General features: G+C 38.3%; 1 protein-coding gene across 1 annotated transcript in view; it reads left to right on the top strand.

Annotated features, from left to right (window-relative positions):
• ASAP1 (ArfGAP with SH3 domain, ankyrin repeat and PH domain 1) overlaps nucleotides 1-16554 on the top strand; it is a 142148-nt gene extending 125594 nt beyond the window's left edge. Inside the window, exons 26-31 of the mRNA XM_031056749.1 lie at nucleotides 1-105; nucleotides 2947-3013; nucleotides 5031-5089; nucleotides 7464-7966; nucleotides 11706-11828; nucleotides 13749-16554. The exon at nucleotides 1-105 is cut by the window's left edge and continues 51 nt beyond it. Of these exons, the coding sequence (XP_030912609.1) occupies nucleotides 1-105; nucleotides 2947-3013; nucleotides 5031-5089; nucleotides 7464-7966; nucleotides 11706-11828; nucleotides 13749-13823 (932 nt within the window). The 3' untranslated portion in view covers nucleotides 13824-16554. The remainder of the gene's footprint in view (nucleotides 106-2946; nucleotides 3014-5030; nucleotides 5090-7463; nucleotides 7967-11705; nucleotides 11829-13748) is intronic.
• The last annotated feature ends 1704 nt before the right edge of the window (nucleotides 16555-18258 follow it).

The following is an 18258-nucleotide window of genomic DNA, read 5'->3' as shown; positions in this document are numbered from 1 at the left end:
CCAAGAAGAGACCACCTCCCCCACCCCCAGGACACAAAAGAACCCTCTCTGACCCACCAAGCCCACTACCTCATGGACCCCAGAATAAGGGCCCAGTTCCTTGGGGTGAGTTTTGAAAATGCAAATCAAAAGGGCAGGGGAAAACCTTTATGATGGCTGATATATGATCTTTGGTTTCTTTTTGCCTGGTGCTTGCTTTCCAATGATTGCAGCTTGATGTCATGTCAGCTCAGATAAATCAGCAGTTCCATCTCCTGTCACTGCCTCCCAGGCTGGGAGCCTCACTTGAGAAGGCTGAAAATCCTCCACGCTGCCCTGGGGCCCCTCCAGTCCCCTCCAGTGCCTCCCTGTCTGTGCCCCAGCTGCCCAGGCTGTGCCCCCACCCAGCCCCTCAGCCACTGCTCTCCTCTGCCTCTGCCCCTCCTGCTGCTGCTGCTGCTGCTGTGCCCAGCTCAGGAACCAGGGGTGCAGCTTTGGGGCTCCAGAGCCCACCCACAGTGTCTGTGCAGGTGTCACAGCTGCCACAGGAGCTTCTTTCCTCTCCTGTAAAGTGTTCACACCTCGCTGGTAGGAATGTGTTGTCTTAGTTTGTATTTGCTTTTTGTGATGTTGTCTGTACATACACAAAGACTGATAGGTTTGCATCCTGCTACCAGCAGAAGTTACACAGAAACAGTGCATTAATTTTTATTTTTACCGGGATACCTTTCTGACAGATGCTTTTTGGAAACTATTTTCCAGACTACTCAGATTCTTCCTCTTTTGAATAAACATTGCTCTATGCAGTCAAATTCTCTTGGTAGCTATAAATCTCAGGCCCATGTAATTTTCTGTGATTTTTAGTTTTGGTGGCAGGATTACCATGAATCTGTAAATTTTTAAACTGGAATCCAGTGCTTACATAGGTGCATCATCCATATATTACTTGTATTTTAAGAGAATCTTCTCTCTATTCTAGTACAAACACACAATTACTAGCCTAAAATAAAAAAAAAAATTGCTAGACTAAAAGCACCATTTTTCTTAACAAATCGAGTTAAATTTAGTAAATCACGGAGTACTCATGTGTGATTTAATCTAGGATTCAACATGAAGAAAAGTATAGAGTCCAATGAAAAGCAAAGGCTTTTTCTCAATAAAAATAATGGAATCTTTTCAGTTCTCTGCTTCTCAGAGGTCTGGGATATGGAAAAAAAGTGTTTCCTATGTTGTGGAGTCCAGCAGCCCTGTACTTTTTCAGAAGTAGTTCAGACATTTTTAAGAGCTTGGGCTTTAAATATGTAAAAAATCCCAGGTATTTAAGTCCAAAGCAGCACCTAAAGTACCATATACAAGAATACTGTATAATGTAGCACTGCTAGGATGAAAGGTGTGATAGGATTAGATGCTAAGCAGGTGTCAACTTTTCCTTAAACACATTAAGCAGCAGATAAAGGAAGAAGAAAATATGGGAAAGGTGCAGGTGTGCAGTTGAAGAAGCCTGTAGCAATAAAGGACCTTGTCAGAGCAGGGCCAGAGAAGAATATGGCTTTTCCTGTCTCTTCACTGCTTTTCAGGCCAAGCTAAACCTCAGTGGATGGAAGAGGGGCCTCTTGTCCCCATTTTTCTTAGCTGAAATCTGTACAAAAGCTTGTTTCAAAGTCCATTTGGATTTTTAAGCAAGTATGAAATTTTGTGTTTATAAAAGAGGGAGTTTCTTCTATCTGCCTTTGTGGTTTTTTGCTTAAGGATATTGTCAGATGTTCACTGCTTTTCCTTTCAGAACCTTTCTTCTCTGTTGATATATTTCTTGCTATGTGGAATTTCAGCATTTGTCTTTTAATTTGTGCATTAATTGAAGTTTCAAGCAGAGCAATCCTTAGCTTATGTCTAAGCAAATTGAGTTACTATTCAAAGATGTTCTAAAAATGTCATTTGGATTATTTTGTATTTCCATAGCAACCATGAGATATTTTTCCTTCCTTTATCCATAGGATCTACATGTTTGCTGTTTTACCTTAGTTCCTTTTTTGCACCACTTTTAAGCACAAACATATTTTTAGCAAGGCACAGCATGAGCCTTTTCTGCTGTTTCATTTAGACATCAATGTGCCAAGAACGGTATTTAGAAAAATGTGTCATTCTTTTGAATGAGAAGTATTTTGTGTTCTTGGATCGTTAAATGTCACTTTGCATCTATTTCAATGACAAAATTTACTAATGGTTGTTGAAGCTGGTTCTGAGATTGATGTGCTGTAAAAGGAGAGGCAAAGGGGATGAAAAGGCACTAAGCCAAGGGTTGGTGTCATTATACCTTGAAAATAGTGATTGCTAATGAAGAGAAGCTTTCTGCTGGAGGAGTCCAGAGTGCTTGGGTTTGGATTTTGCTGCCTTTTGACAGAATTCTGTATACCCAGGATCTTCTCTTTACCAATGGCTAAAATGCAGATTATGGGAACATACAAAACTTAGTCGCTAAATCAGTAAAGGCTGTTCTTTGCATAGTATAAAATACAAATCCTTAGAAATTCAATGTTTTGTGGATAAAATCACATTCATGGTGACTTAAAAAGATGTGCTTCACAGTGCAAAATGTAAACATCAGTGAAAAATGTATCTGATGTATCTCCTGCTGTATCTCCTTCTATGCAGAGAAAATGAAAACACTATTTCAAAACAAATGCCCTACAGCAATGTCATTCAATCTTCCCTTGCCAGGAGATGAGAGCTACTAGTGAGTCGTTTTAAAATGTGTTATATGAAAGGTCATCTTGGATTATTTTGGTCCCTCCTGCTTTTTCAGCTACAAAATTATTAATAAAGAATAAATTTATAGATTATCTTTTAGATATGTTGTATAGAACATGCATAGAGGAATACATGTTTTGCTTTAAATTGCACCCTCTGCTGATTATATTTCAGTTATCCTAATGATTTTTTTTTTAATTGTCCTTTTTTTCACCTCAGGTAATGATTTGGGCCCACCTTCAACTAAGGCTGCAAACAAGTTTGAGGGGATGTCTCAGCAGTCAAGGTAAAATCTGCATATATGAAGGCAAAGATGAAAATTTAAATAAATATAACTAATTTGTAAATTAGAAAAGAAAAGCCTTTCATAGGAAATAGAATCCCAGCTATGTTTCTTATTAGTTTCCTGCATGCCCTGCTAGCATACAAATACTTTGGCTGCCCCGAGCCTCCTACACTGTTCCTCGCTGTCCGTGCACAATCCATCCTTTGAGCAGGATGGACAGAACGCCCTGTGCCCAGATCTCTCTGCTGCTCCTACAGAAGTGCTCTCCCAGCTGGGGAATGCTGCCTCAGACCACAGTCCAGCAGGACAAAAGTTTTATTTTCATGTCTCCTGGCATTTCATTTTATCTGCTTCAGTGTGAGGTGTCCTGGCTGGAGCAGCAGTGTCACTCTGGGTACAGGCTGCCATCGAAGATGGCTCTGTAAGAGAGAGAGTTCATCTCAGTCTTCCAGTTTAGCTGTTTTCCACTCTGTCAGGCCCCTGTGCTGCCACACAGTCTGCAGTAACACAAACTGCTTTTAGCTCATAGTTCATCAGCTCTGTCCATTACAAGTGTCTTTTTCAATAGCTGAAGCAGTAAGGACAGCCATACATTGCTGTCACTTAGGGTTTGCTATTCTCTAGCTGTGCTGTGATTCCAAAGTCCTGAGGTTCAGAGCATGATAATTCCAAAAAGCACCTGCCTCAGGCACACAGCCTTGCATGACCACCAGTGTGTGGGATGGGCTGTGGCTGGGGATGGATGTGTAACCTCAGACAGGACACAGCAGATGTGTAGGAAAAGTTTCTGGACACCCCCAGACTGATCTGCCGTGCCAGGACAGGGAGGGGACCCGTTGGTGGTAGCACAGCTGCTTCCCATGTTTGCTGAATCCATGCAGCTGGCGCTGGGCATTCAGGGGGAAAGTGATGGTGTTGCCAGCACAGAGAGCTGGGCCCATCCTAGATTCTTGTCAGACAAGGGTAAAAGTGTGCTCCTTGTACTCCATGGCATTAGAGAGAGGCTGAGGTAGGAGGTGGGCTCTGGGATCTTTGTGGGCCCTTTCCAATTCAGGATATTCTATGATTCTGTGATTTATTGAATCAAGATTGAGCTTGGCTGTTCTTTCAGTTACATGTCATGATGTATTTTTGCTATTTTAAAAAATTAAAAGTGTTTCATCGTGCTCGTTTTGAAATGTTGGCTGCAGAGACAAGCAATACCAGAATTAAGGCAGTTGATGCAGAAGAGTGTCTCTTCTGTTGAACATACATTGGCAGCTTTCTCATTCATTTTTCTTTTTTTCTTGTTTTTTGAATCATTATTTTGAACTGATACTGGTTTTTATGTATTGTTTGATTTTTATGCCTTAAATCAACTTACTTTTTCTTCTCTTCCACGTTCCTTTTCTATAAAAGTGACTTTAGGTGTGGTTTTAAAGGAAAAACTTTGATGGGAATAGCTAACATATGTGTAAACCAGGTTGATAGAGTAAAGCATGTTGTTTTCCCACAATCATCAGTATTTCCTGGGAGTAGCAGAGACTTTGTCTCCTCCTGCAGCTGAGAGTGTGTGTGATACAATACCACACATGTGCAGGAGGCTACAAGGCATAGGCTTAGGCCTGGAAAGCTTCACTGACATGAAGCACAGATTGTTTTGTATGTTTCAGTATAATTATTTTTAAGAACAATTTTTCTTAAGGTTCAGGATCTGCCCACAGAGTTGGTTTTTCAGCTTCACCCATTTTCAGAGTACATTTTGCATATACCATAGTTCATAGAGTATATCTGCCCCATAGAATTGAAGCTGGGTAGGGTTTGTATGTCTTTTTCTCTGAAAAAAACCCCAATTAATTCAAAACAATGCTTTGAGATTTGGGATTTATCCACAGACCAAGTGATTATACAAAAGGGGCAAAATAAATGTGGATTTTTTGGGGGAGTTTTTATTTATGGATGTGTAAAGGGGGAAAATAAGAAATAAGTATATTTTATAATAGTTGTAAGCACTAATAATTCACATCTGTTGATTTAGCACTGGGACTGCAAAGACTGCACTTGGCCCTAGAGTTCTTCCCAAACTACCTCAGAAAGGTAAGAAATTTATTTGCGGCTATTCTCATAATGGAATTTTTAAAATGTGGGTGAAAGTAGGTACTTGTTTGAAATATATGGATCTTTTCAGCAGAAATTTTATTTCTAAAGTACCACAAACCATGAAAACTTCACAAAACTGAAAGGATTTTGGAAGATGGGAAAGGCTTTTATTAAACTGAAAAAAAATACACCTAGAGAGGAAAGAAATAAATCATGAGCTAATTGAAGCTGGAAGAGCCCTCAGGAGTTCTTGTGGTCCAGTCCAGCACTCGGAGCAGGGCCAGCTTTCTGCCATAAGAGCAGGTTGCTCAAGGCCATGTCCAGTAACATTTTCAGTATCTCCATGGATAACTTCTCTGGACTTCTGTTGCTATCCTAGACCATTCTCACTGGTAGTTTTGTTTTTTTAACTATTATCTCCAAGTCCCATTTCTTGATAGCTTGGAGCGGACTGTATCTATGCCATGTTCTGGCAATCAGGGTTGTTGTCAGTGCAATTACTTGGGACAGAATCAGCTGCTGTTACATTCTCATTTATAGATCAGTGACAAGCTTGCTGAGACCATCATCCCAGGGAGCACCTTTCTTTTAAAAATGTTCTTTCCTAGTCTCTTTAAACTCACACTGACGGTTTGTTTGGGTTTTTTTGGTTTTTTTTTGAGTTGTGGCAGCAGTTGACTATAAAGTAGAAAGTAGACCTACTTCAGAATATTCTGTCTGAATGCAGAATCCATCAAAAATACATTATATCTGTCTGAGTGGATGATCACAATAGAGCCTGAAGATCAAGAAATGCTGCTTGTCCAAAATTCTGAAGCCAGATGTCTGAAATTTAGAGTACAAAGAATTTTGTAACAGAAAAAGCAAATGTTAAGTTTTAACTTTGTTAAATTACAATTATTCTGACATGTTGTCTTTTGAAAGAGACACCAATGATGTACTAGGGTGGCACTGTGAAGGAAGTCAACACTTCCTTGATTTAAAATGATTTAGATGAAAATTTAAGAAGGGCTAAATCAAAGCACTTTGATCAGGGCTGCTGTCAGGGTTTTTCTTATCATCTACTTAAATCTCAAACCCATGTGGAAGACCAGTGTGTGTACATTTGCTGTGAGGTAAGCCAAGGGCACAGCCATAGACAGGGATCAACACAGACTTTTTTTTTAAATGAGACATCTGATAGTAATTATACAGTTTCTTTCATGGAAGCTATGCAAATGGGTTTGGTTTGGGGTGTTTTTTTGGTGAGGGGTTTTTTTTGGCTTTTTTTTGGTGGCAAGGTATGGTTGGTGGGGTTTTTTAATTGGTTTGTTTTGGTTGTTTATTGGTTTGGTTTTTTGGGGATTTTTAGGGCTTTTTTTTTTTGCGGTATGAGTACCCATAAATATATATATTGTTAAAGTGTTATTGAAGTGGGTGATATCCAAAGGGAGTGACGGCACTTTTTTGGCTGGTAGAATATGATACTAAAGCAGTGCTGAATGCAATAGGAAATTGTTCCTTCTAGTTAAAATGTGTTGCTTTCATCACAGGTTGTAATTTTTTTCTCTCTTGTTCCCCTTCATCTGTTTTAAAATTAGGGCTGTTTGATTTAGGAGGTTTTGGGTTGGGGATTTTTTGTGTGTACTAATGGTTTTGTTTTTTGAGGTAGATTTCAGTTGAGTTTTCTTAGGGAGCTTAGCAGTAAAATCAATAGATGACACTGACAAAAATAACTATTTGAAAGTCTAGTTTCAATTTCCTTCCATCAAATCTGCAAAATGCACATTTTAAAACCTTCATCTTTACTAAATTGTAAATATATACAATAATTCATTTTTTCTTAGTTTTAGTGTGAATGTCTATAGTACAGTGTGTTCTATACACTGCATAGGTAGATATATGTGCTCATTCTCTCTTCTGAGAGATTTTACAGGTAGTAATCCTGAATCAGGTGTTTTTTTGTATGGAATTGAACTGTATATGTGAGTAATTATCATTAAAAATAAATTTTGTTACAGTCATGTTAATTGGTCTATAGGTGGTTTTACAAAGTCTTTTATTATATTTCATACTTTTTGATTTAGTTCCAAAAAGTGATTCACTTTATTTCATTTGAAGTAAATAATCTATGAATTGACATCTAATAAATAGCTGGTGGAATAAGCACGGCTGACCTCCAGGAGGAGCAATTAAATGAGACCTCAGAGAACAAGGGTTATGTGAAGTTGTATTATCCTGCTTTTGTCATAGACTAGGAAAACTTATGGGCAGTTTTGAGGCTCAGTGACCATGTGGTCATTGCCACAATTGCTGTTCTGATATATGCCTAACTTCTTTATTATTAAAATACTAAGATTGTGAAAAGCACTGTTTTGCTTTTTTTTTTCAGTGGCACTAAGAAAAATAGAAACCAGTCATCATCTTTCAATAGATAAATCCCATCAGCACATGGAAATGTTTCAGAAGCCCTCACTGTCCATCGATATACCACAGAAACCACAGCCTGGAGACCTGCCCCCAAAGCCTCTGCCTCTGGAATTAACTCAGAAACCTCAAGTGGGAGATTTACCCCCAAAGCCTGGAGAACTACCCCCAAAGCCTCAGCTAGGAGACTTGCCACCAAAACCACAGCTTGGAGACTTACCTCCAAAGCCACAAGTGAAGGACCTTCCTCCAAAACCTCAGCTAGGAGAGCTGTTGGCTAAAACTCAAGGTGGGGAAGCAGCACCGAAGGCTCAGCCCTCAGAGGCAAATCAAAAATCTCACTCCATAGATCTTTCTCCAAACGTACAATCTAGAGATACCGTCCAAAGGCAAGCATCTGAAGAGTCTAATGACATAACACACACCCTGCCAGAAACCCCTGTGCCACTCCCCAGGAAGATAAATATGGTAGGTATTACTCCAGCTCCTTGGGAGTATCCATGGAAGGCTTTGAAGTAACTGTAGGACTTTCTGTGCACCCTTGAGCTGTGCACTCAAGGCAACAAAAAGCTCTGGGGTGGGGAATGAGGGGCTCTTTTTGTGCCCCAAAGCAGCTTCAGCAAGTGATGGGGGTTTTCAAGGCCTCCTGCATGCTCAAACAAATGCTTGCAACATAAAACAATAACCTTGGGAGCATGACAGTGTATTTAGATTTGTTGGGATTTATGTATTTATTATATCTATGCCAATCAAAACTCTGAATGAATTGATTGTTTTCTCTGTTGCCTTTGCTCACGGGTCTGTGTTCCTTAGATTGGTAGAATGTTTATATATTTGACTTAGTAAGCTTTAAGAAGGGATGTTAGCACTTGTTGTCAGTAAATGCAAAATTAAAAGTAAAGTCAATTGTGACAAAATAGTAAATGTCCCTGTTCTGAGTATTTAATGTTGATAATGGTTGAGGTGTAAGTTCAGGATGTATTGATGAAGTGGCAAAATTGACATTGCTTCATGGTGTGTAGTAGTAGATCTGGAACTTTAACTTGATTCCACCCCCCAATTTATCTTGCTGTTCATCTTTCTAACCAGTACAATTTCCAACAGAGGATTCTTAATGCCTGTGTAGATTGAGATAACTATGAAACTACAGAGCTCTCTTAAGATTTTCATTATGAAGGATACATCAAAAGGGAGATGGCTTTGTTTGCCAAATTGGCTATGCAAAACACTTATGTAAAACGGAAATAAGACTTCATCCCAGTGAAACAGTGAAAGCAGAGGATAAGTTTCTGCCTTGTGCTTGTGTGAGGAAGAGCCCTGTGGAACCGTCATTCTGCTTGGCTTCTGGCATGGACTTGCCTGTAAGCTCCTGTCTGAACTGAGCACAACAGAGTTGTTGCTTGGGCTTCCTGAGTATTCTGGAATTTAAATATTACAGGGATCAGATCAAAAAATGTTTGTTTACTTATGTACTTTTAAATATAAGCAGGCAAATGATGCTGGCCATTCTCAGGTACTTGTCACTTTATCAAAGAAAAAAAGAAAGCAAATAATGGATTACCTGTTTAGTTTGATTACTTTTGGCTTTTTTTAAACTGCCACCCTACTGTATACAGAAAAAAATCTGAGGAAAGGTTCTTTGTTCTCTAAACTCAGCTATTTTCATAGGTGCAGTAAATTAAATAATTCCACTGTTGTGCAGTCATGGAAGATATTCTATATCTTCCCAATATATATATATCTCACCAGGTTTTTGCGCATCTTTGCATGCACACTTCTATCCCTTTGTGTTCAGTGCAAACTTTTTTGCTGGAGTGATAATATGCAAGAATTCCTCTGAAATGTATCTTGCCTCCATTCTCATCCTCTGGCTGGTGAAGTGCTTCATCCCAGTGAGCAGTGAGACCCACGCCAGCAGCCACGGTGCTTGTGGGCAGCTCTCTCTTGGCCTTGACTATTTAGCCACTAAACAGAGAAGCATAGGGGGTTTTTTTATTGATAGTTTTAGAAAATTAATTGTCCAGAAATATAATTTAAAAATTACAATGCTGATAATTTATAAAGGTTTGAAAGGATATTTTTAGAGAAACAAAACTTTCACTGAGTGCCCCTGAAAGCATGCTGAGCACTTGAGCGTTCTTTTGTGTGTGTGGTGGTTTCTATAAAGGAGACAAAATACTCATTAAAAAAAAAAAAAGGTGTTGAATGTAAATAAGAGCATGGTTGGATTATTAATGATCACAGCATCTCATTGCTGTTCAGTTTTAAGCACAAAATCTCTTGTTAATAAGCACTTGTTGGGTACAGGGAATCAGTCGGTGGTGGGTATTTGTTTTTTAGTCGCAGATTACATTTCCTGGAATTGTTTCCATTTCTTTACACAGCAATGCCACAAGCTGTTCTGGAACATGAAAAAAATATGTTCTGGAACATATGTGCTCTCTACATATCCATCCTTTTTTATACCTTCCCATGATTAAATAGGCCTTGAGCTTGAATGCTTCTTTTTGCTGCTCTCCGTGAAAGGAATAAGATGTTAAAATCTGATGGAACCAGAGTAATTACCATCATTTCACATGTGCTTTTACAAGCTGAGTTTCATACAGTTTTCTAAGTTTAGAGGAATGTGAATGTCTTTATTCTTTTTATTGAACAAGACAATTTCTACCTTGCAGAAGTAGTTGCTTCCTTTCATCGCTGGAGGATTGATTGGGAGGGAACGCTCTTGGCTTGTAAAGGTTCTCTGGAGTTGAAAGCTGGGACTGTCCCCAAGCACCCATTCCTATTGAATTCCAGTCCCTAGTGCTAGATGAGATTTTGTTTAAATTATATTAACATATTTTTAAGAAAAGAGAGAGCATTCTTTGAAGTGACTTCTCACTGCAGCAAACCTTTGCTGTAGAAAAAACCCTTGATCTCATATGATCTTCAGGTATTTCTCTTCATTTGTCTTGGGTATGGGTTTTTTTTTAGTTTTATGTTGTTTTAACTGCTTTCTCCCTTAAATCCCCCTGTAATTATTATTTTTCTGTACCTTGGGTTTAATGTGAGTGCTTTTTTCAGTGTGTCTGTTCTGCTGTTGAGCTGCAGAGATTTTTTTTTTTGCCAAAACATGGAGGAATTTCAAGTGGGTAGGTAACAGCAAAGAGAAGACTCCTTAGGAAATTTCCTCTGTGAAGTTAGTTTTGGCTCAAATTCTTCTAAACCTGCTGACTTTTCCCTTCATAGCCCTTCTGCTTCTCATCTCCTTCTGCTCCTCTTAGGTTTTTGCATTCTTGTAATCTGATTACTTCTGTTAAAAGAAGTAACTGTAGGTTTTGAAGAGGTGTGGGTATGAAAATACAGGAATATAAAGTAGCAAGAGTGTTTTGCTGTGAACATAGCTTACTTACTCTATTTGGAAATAATTTAAGTCATCTTCTCTGCCATAAGAAACATATGTTTGGGGAGGAGTCCATGGCTGAGGCTTTTTTCATATGAATTAGCAGTATGCAGCAAAGTATGACCTAGAAAATACTTGGACTCAGAATGGTAGAGCTGTGAGAATATCTAGTGTGAATTATCATCAGAAAATAGTACTGCCATCTGACATTAAGGTAATTTTAGTAAGTAATTGCTAACATTTGGATGGAAAAATCTCTAAAAAAAAATTTTCCAGTCCTGTAAGCAGATTTAAAACCAAAGAATCCTGTATTTTTGCACTAGATCCAAAACCAAAACTGTAAGGAATACTGGGATTCCAATGCAGCATTTTCCTCAGTCCTTACCTCTCTTGGAACATTTAGAGGAGACTGGATTTAATTTTCTCTTCATGGTAGGTTTATTGAGGAATTATGTATTAAAGGAGAAAGAGGGTGTTTGCAGACTAGAACAATGTAAAGATATTATTTAAATTTTCTTCACCAGAGAAAACAGAGGTTATTAAGCCCTCTTAAGCGCCACATATTAAGCACCACACATGATGTTCTGCTGGGAGTTCTGAATCTTAAAGGGAAAAAACCCCACACCTGTATAGGTAACTTTTTATTTTCTTTTTTAAATATCCTTGTTGAAGGAGTTTTTGGATTTCTATATTCCCAGTTGCAGGGAAAGTAGTTGATAGTCTTCACTTTCTTGTAAAACAAAACACAACTAAAAGGCAAAAATCATATCGTATTTTTTGCTCTATTTCCCATGTCCTTCATGGCAAACTTCATTCTGTTTTTAGGGGAAAAGCAAAGTTAGGCGAGTGAAGACCATTTATGACTGTCAGGCAGATAATGATGATGAACTCACATTTGTTGAAGGAGAAGTAATTATTGTAACTGGTGAAGAGGACCAAGAGTGGTGGGTATGTATCTTTCCCTTTTACAGTTCCACATAACTTCTTTATGACTTTTGTAGGAAAGCCTCTTTCTCCAAATGTGGAGGATTTATTTTCATTTTTGTTTGTAAGTGGTGGGTTTTGGTTTTGTTTTCCTTTGATTTTTGTTTGGTTTCTTTTTGCCTGAGCTAACAGCCAGTCCTTAAACTTCCATTAGAGAAAACCCCTTTTATCTGGGAGGGAGAGTCAGCCCCACTAGGTTTAACTTTATTGCTGGCTCATACAGCACATATTTACACAAGTCCCTCTCTGTAATTCACACAGCCTTTTATTAAGGGAAGAAATGGTGATTCTTACTCCATGTAACAATCTTATACCCTCCATGAAAATGAGATGTGTAACTATCTTCAATTCACCCAAAATGTTAAGTTATACCTACAGGGGTTGCTGGAAATCTAAAGAATAGTTTGCAATTGATGCTATAAGCTGGTGGTTTTCTTCTTAAATGAGAGGCAGATAACATTTTGTTTCTCTTCTTCCCTCTCATGTCCCTGTTTCATACCATACTCCCCCTATTATGGACTGTATATTGTTCAAGTGCTAACACCAGGCTTTTCTCAACCCCATGTGAAGGCTCCAGCCTTTCTTGACAATCCAGCTCATGTCCCTAAAGCCCTGCTACATCATATTTCCCTGCCAAAGAATTATTACTGGGGATAATGAGACAGATTTCATTTGACTAAAACAAATTCTAATTGCAGTGCTGCCTGTGATATCCTAATCTAAGGGCAGCACAACCTTTGCTGTTTTGTTTCCAGCTACATTTTCCTCTCACTCATTATTTAAGTGTGGAAGATTTTCAACTGAAAAGCTGATATCAAAACAGCAGTGCCCAGTGACAAGTGTCTGTGTTGCCCATATCACCTAGTCCCTGATTACTGCTGCATTCCCTGCTGGATCTGTTTTGTGAAGTGCTTTTTAAGCCCCTTGGGGACATGCCCAGCAAGTTCCATGAAGCACCCCACTCTGAGTGTTTCTGAGAAGGGAAAAAGGCCTGTTGACTCATATGCTTCAAAACTTTGGCTCTCCAAGAGGAAATGGCCAGCCCTGTATGTTTCCCCTTCCCATTTTGTAAGCTTGTGGAAGAGGAAGGAAGGTACACCATTATACTGAAAGCAGTGAGCAGCATTGTAGCAGGGTGAGAAGAGGATTATGTGGTCAGTCAGGGCTGCTGTTCCAGTGCTATTCAACAGTTGTTTATAATTATGTATTTTAAACATGGAAAGTTCATATAAAATATTCCATTATTTTTAATGTCTTTGAACAAGTTTATTAGCTATTTCTTTATAAATAATCATTATGCAAAAGATGTAGGTGGCTGTAGCTGAAAGATGCTTAATCAGACAACACTGTGATTTGTTGTAAACACTAGTATGAACCTGAATCACTAGGTATCATACTAATTCAATGAGAAAACAGCTGGGCTTTTATCACCTTAAGAGAAACATGCAGATTATCATAAGTAACTTCACAAATATAGCAGACAATTCCCTTCAGTGAGATGTTCAGGATTTATTCACTTAACTAAGTGGTTTGCAGAGATGTTACTGAAAATCTATCTATCAGACAGAAGAAACTCAGGCTTCTGTTTTGATGAAATTCTTGAAATCCAGTGATGTATGTAAGTTTCCTAAAAAAAATTGAGTTGTGTTCTCTTTAGATTTAATTGGCTTCATTTCTTTTATTTATAATATGCTTGTGCAATTTCATTTTGTTCCTTTACACAAATTCAAATGTTAACTAATGTCTGCTTCAGACTGTCCAAGAGGTGGTAGAGGCTGTGAAGCAGTTCTGCTGCTTTTGAATGAATGCAGCCTGTGAACTCTGTGTGTACAATGTACATCTATATGTATATGTAAATCTGTACCTTCTTCTCCTGTGTTGCAGATTGGCCACATCGAAGGACAGCCAGAGAGGAAAGGGGTCTTTCCAGTGTCCTTTGTGCACATTCTGTCAGACTAGTCAAAACAAACAAATCCTAAACTTGAGCATTGCACATTCTTCATGCAAGACGGGCTTTTTAGCAAAAGCGAACGCTGCTGCCTCCCTGTAATCCTGTGCACAATTGTATATATAGCTGCTGTTACAAATTAAGAATTCATTTAAGTTTCACCTCATGAGGTTGAATTATATGTATTGTAAATATACTGTGTTATTCTGCCTTTGCCAGTATTATGGTAGCCTTGGAACCTGGCACGCCTTATTGGGTTTGTTGAAGCCATCCTGGGCATTTAGCACTTCCATCTCTGTCCGTGCTGTCCCACGTGTGGACTGCCAGCTTTCCAACATAGGTGGTCTCTGTCACCCACATAACTGTACAGAAATGACTGTTCCTAATAACCTGGTATTCTCAATATACAATTAGCAGAAAGTTAGAATGAGTGAATGGTTTTGGACAATTTAAAGATCAGTCTGCAGTTCATAAGTGTATGCAGTTTACAGCTATGAAACCCACTTCGATATTTATTTAATATAGTGCTCAGTTAAGTGTAATTATGAAGACAAATATTCACTGACTTTACAGATAACAATAATGTTTTACAGTGTGCATACTGCATTTCATGTTTATATTATGTGGACCTATGCCAAACTGTGATTGCAGTTCCCCTGTGATATTACCTCACTATAAAAAGTTACAAATTTATTTCATTTGAAAACTTACTTTAATGAAAGTTAGTCATATTGTTCTTTAGTAGATATGTGTGAAATTTGCTGGTTTCTTTCACTGAATTCTTAGTAACCAAGGACTTCTAGCAAATGTTAACTGTTGACATTGTGCATGCATTTAGACGCTTACTTGAAACCTGCCTTTGTACAAAAGTAGTACTGTAGTCATATAGCTACATTTGAGGAAAAGAACATTTTAACTTAATTGCTATTCAGATTAATGTGAGCTTGCAACAGTATTTGTTTATTGCTAAATTGGCTCTTTGAAAAATGATTTTGTGGATTTTTTTCCTCTGTCTTCAACCTTGCTAAAAGTTAGTTACCTAAAATAATTTTTTTAAGTGGTGATATAAAGATAAATTTAAATTATTTTTAATGCTCTAAAAAGTGGAAGCTAAGATGACCTCTCGTGCATTTGATCAGGCTGGTAATGACTGATCTCACAAGGATAAGGCTGGTTTTCATGGAGTTCACCAGGCTGTAACATGTAATGGTCGTAACCCAAAGCATGAAGTAACAGACACACGGTCACAAGACTAATTTCTAAGAAAATCTTTGGAAGGCTGCATTTGACCTGAGGTTTCTTGAAAGTTGGTATAAAGTTGCATTGCCAGAAAACACTTTAATGTATTACTGGAAACTTTAATTTCCTGTGTCACTTTCAACATAATTTTAATCTTTTGAAACATCATGCGGTTGTGTTTTTCCCATGGTTTGTCTGTAGCGGGTTCCATGACTTTCATATGTAGTTTTGTATTACTTGCTTTAAATGTTATTTTGGCTTCAGTACCTAGTGCTGCTATTTCAAAGCAGATTGTCTTGGCTGCATGGAAAGATTTTCATTTCATAAAAGCATATCTCAGACTTTCTTAGGACTTTCATTTCTAATACAGTTTTACAAGACTGTAGTCAGTGAATATTTAATTCTGTTTGTGGTTAATTTAGAAACAAATATCTGTCTAAATCCCACATGAAAAAAAATGCAAAATATTTATCAACTATTAATGGTTTTATCATTTATTTTAAAAAATTAATTCCAAAAAAAAATATGCAATGAGTGAGAGAGCCTGCTGGCATCTAATCTTCAGTATTACCAGCTCCAGTATTTCAGACTTTATTCTGTTTTTATGGAAAGGAAGTCAGGTTTAGCATTTATTTAGCATTCCATTTTATCCATTACTACAATGTTTTAAGTTGCATTAAAGAACAAAACCTATTCACTTTTGTGGTCAATTGTATTTTTAAGTGATCTTGAAATAAACTGATAAATGCAAATCATATAAAGAAAACCTAGGCATGTAAAATTATGTAGAGTCAAATGTCTATTCTTTTCTACGCTCTTTAAAATAGTATACATATGCATTTTATAAAATTAAATTAGTTCCATAAGGAACAATAGTTCTGTTTATTCTGGCTTATTGTGGGTCATAAGAAATCTGAAAATGTATGATATTGATTGAGTTTAAGTACAGTATTATATTTGAACTCAATGAGCCACTGTCTGCAATTTTGTATATGACATAGTATTTGGAAAGTCTAAATCTTTATGGAAAATTAGCTGATAAAGGGTTGGGGGGAGGGGCAGGGGAAGGTGCCCCCAGAGGGGGAAGTTTGCTCTGCAGATGATGTCTTATTTACTGTTGAACAACAGTTGCTATTTATTTTTTTATTACATAGTACATCAACGTGTACAGAAATCAGATCTGGTCATGCCACTAGTTAAAATCTTGACTTCTCATTGAATGTTAAGGTAAAACATCAGTACACATGTCTATTCACATGTATTTAATGTGACAGTTTTTGAGTACTGTATGTGTTAATTTCTACTTTTTTAATATTTAAAATTGCTTTTAAATAAATGTATTCAGTTGATCCCAGATATCTGAACAAGGCCCTTTTTGTCAACTGGAATATCTTCTAGGGAGAAAGTCTGGATTCCAAACAGGTAGAACTAAGACATTTGAAATGTTTTCTCTTTAATATAAAGCTCTCCTTATATAATGCAATTAAATGTGTATCTCTTTAACAGCTGTTAAATATGGATGCAATTGCCTTTATCTGGAAAACTTCACTTACTAAAGTTAGCATCAAACCACTTTTGTGCATGAGTTTGGACTGCTTTCTCTGTGGCCTCAGCAGGCTCTGTGTTGTTTCCCCAGCAGCCCGTGGGGCTGAAGGAACCCTTCACAAACCCTGTCCCTGGGCAGGAGCTCCCAGCAGCTCTCACACCAACTAGAGCAGTACTAATCTTTCCTGGATGGAGTGACTTTGTTGCTGAGAATTTCAGGCCTGACCCAGCTTGCAGAGGTTATTTTCCCCCCATCCCTGACTCAGTTCTTGGATGTTTCTCATTAAAGATCCATTCCTATCAAAGCTACTCCAAAATGAACAAGTCACTTGAAATTGCTAGAAAGCAACGAGAACATCCTTTAGCCAGAGGAAAAGCTGGAGTGTGGAGCTATCAGATCTGGTTTGTATCAAGAACAGTAGCTGCCACAGCACAGGGCTCAGGAGACTGCTGTGGTGAGAGCTTCTTCAGGCTGGACTGTGGCACTGGTGTGATGTCCCACTGTCACAGAATATCCTGCTTGCTTTGTTTGGGGCTTTCAAATCTACATAGGCTGAACATGGGGGGGTTGGAGGAGGGAAATATGGATATGGGGCAGGAGAATCAGTCTGGTTAAATGTTGTGCTCTTTCTCAATTTCTGCTGTGTCACAGTATTTCAGATAACAGCATTCAGAGAGACATTGACTCCAACAGCCTCAGTTCTCTGTCCTACTTGTATTATGTGTTCTTCAGTGACATGTATTGATTTCTTTTCCTAAGTCAAAATTGAGGTGGATATTTCATATACTGTTTGGAGCAGCAGAGAATAAGACAAATGCCCAGAGAACTCCCTTGTCATTCAAAGTTTCAGTCTCCTTACTTTTCTCCTGGCAAGCCTAAAGCTCATAGTTAAACAGAAGATTGGCAGTCTGTACCAGTGAAAGTGGTGCAAATATTAAATACCAAAGAATGAAACTCAAAATAGCTCTTCACTGCACAACAGAAAACAAACAGTTCAACCCTATAAACCTGATTTATTTTCAGGTGCTTCCCCTCCCCAGAACTCTCTAGTTCTTTGTGATAGTTCGCCTGAGTATCAGCAGAAAACCACTTTGTTTTCCCATGCTCCACACTGTTACATAGTTTCGTGCCACTCCCACCTGGACTGGGAACCTTTCTGTGCCATGAAACCAGAACTAGAGGAGCAAATGTCCATAAGTAAACAAAGTTCAGCTTCAGGCCTTACATTCCTCCAGAGGGCTTCTCACCTTAGGAGTTTAAGGCTTTCAGGGATGCTTTTATTAGACCCTTTAGCCCTTCTGAAAGAGCTGGAGGCTTTTCAGGTGGATGCAAAATGCACACATGACTGTAATGTTTTCCTCTGCATAGCTGCAAGACAACATTTTTCTTATCTAATACAAACTAACTATTCCAAGTTGTCTTAATGATACTTTTAGAGCTATACATAACAAGATTTACAGCTCTGTCATCTGCTGAGGGAATGCTCAGGTTTCTTCTTGAGATAAGCTAAGTGCTGTTTGTCAACTTGTGCTTAAGCTGACACCCCCCCGAGCTGCAGCAGGCACAAAACCTGCATGTCTTGGCTGGTTCTGGTCAGCTGCTGCTGGGGAACAGTAAAAACGATAGTGTGTCATGGTACAGGCTCTGCCTTGTTCCTCTGT

The sequence above is a fragment of the Geospiza fortis genome, unplaced genomic scaffold (assembly GCF_000277835.1).
Source record: "Geospiza fortis unplaced genomic scaffold, GeoFor_1.0 scaffold111, whole genome shotgun sequence".
NCBI classification, from domain to species: domain Eukaryota; kingdom Metazoa; phylum Chordata; class Aves; order Passeriformes; family Thraupidae; genus Geospiza; species Geospiza fortis.
The sequence above is the reverse complement of the archived record's forward strand: the minus strand, read 5'-3'. Positions and strand labels throughout refer to the sequence as shown.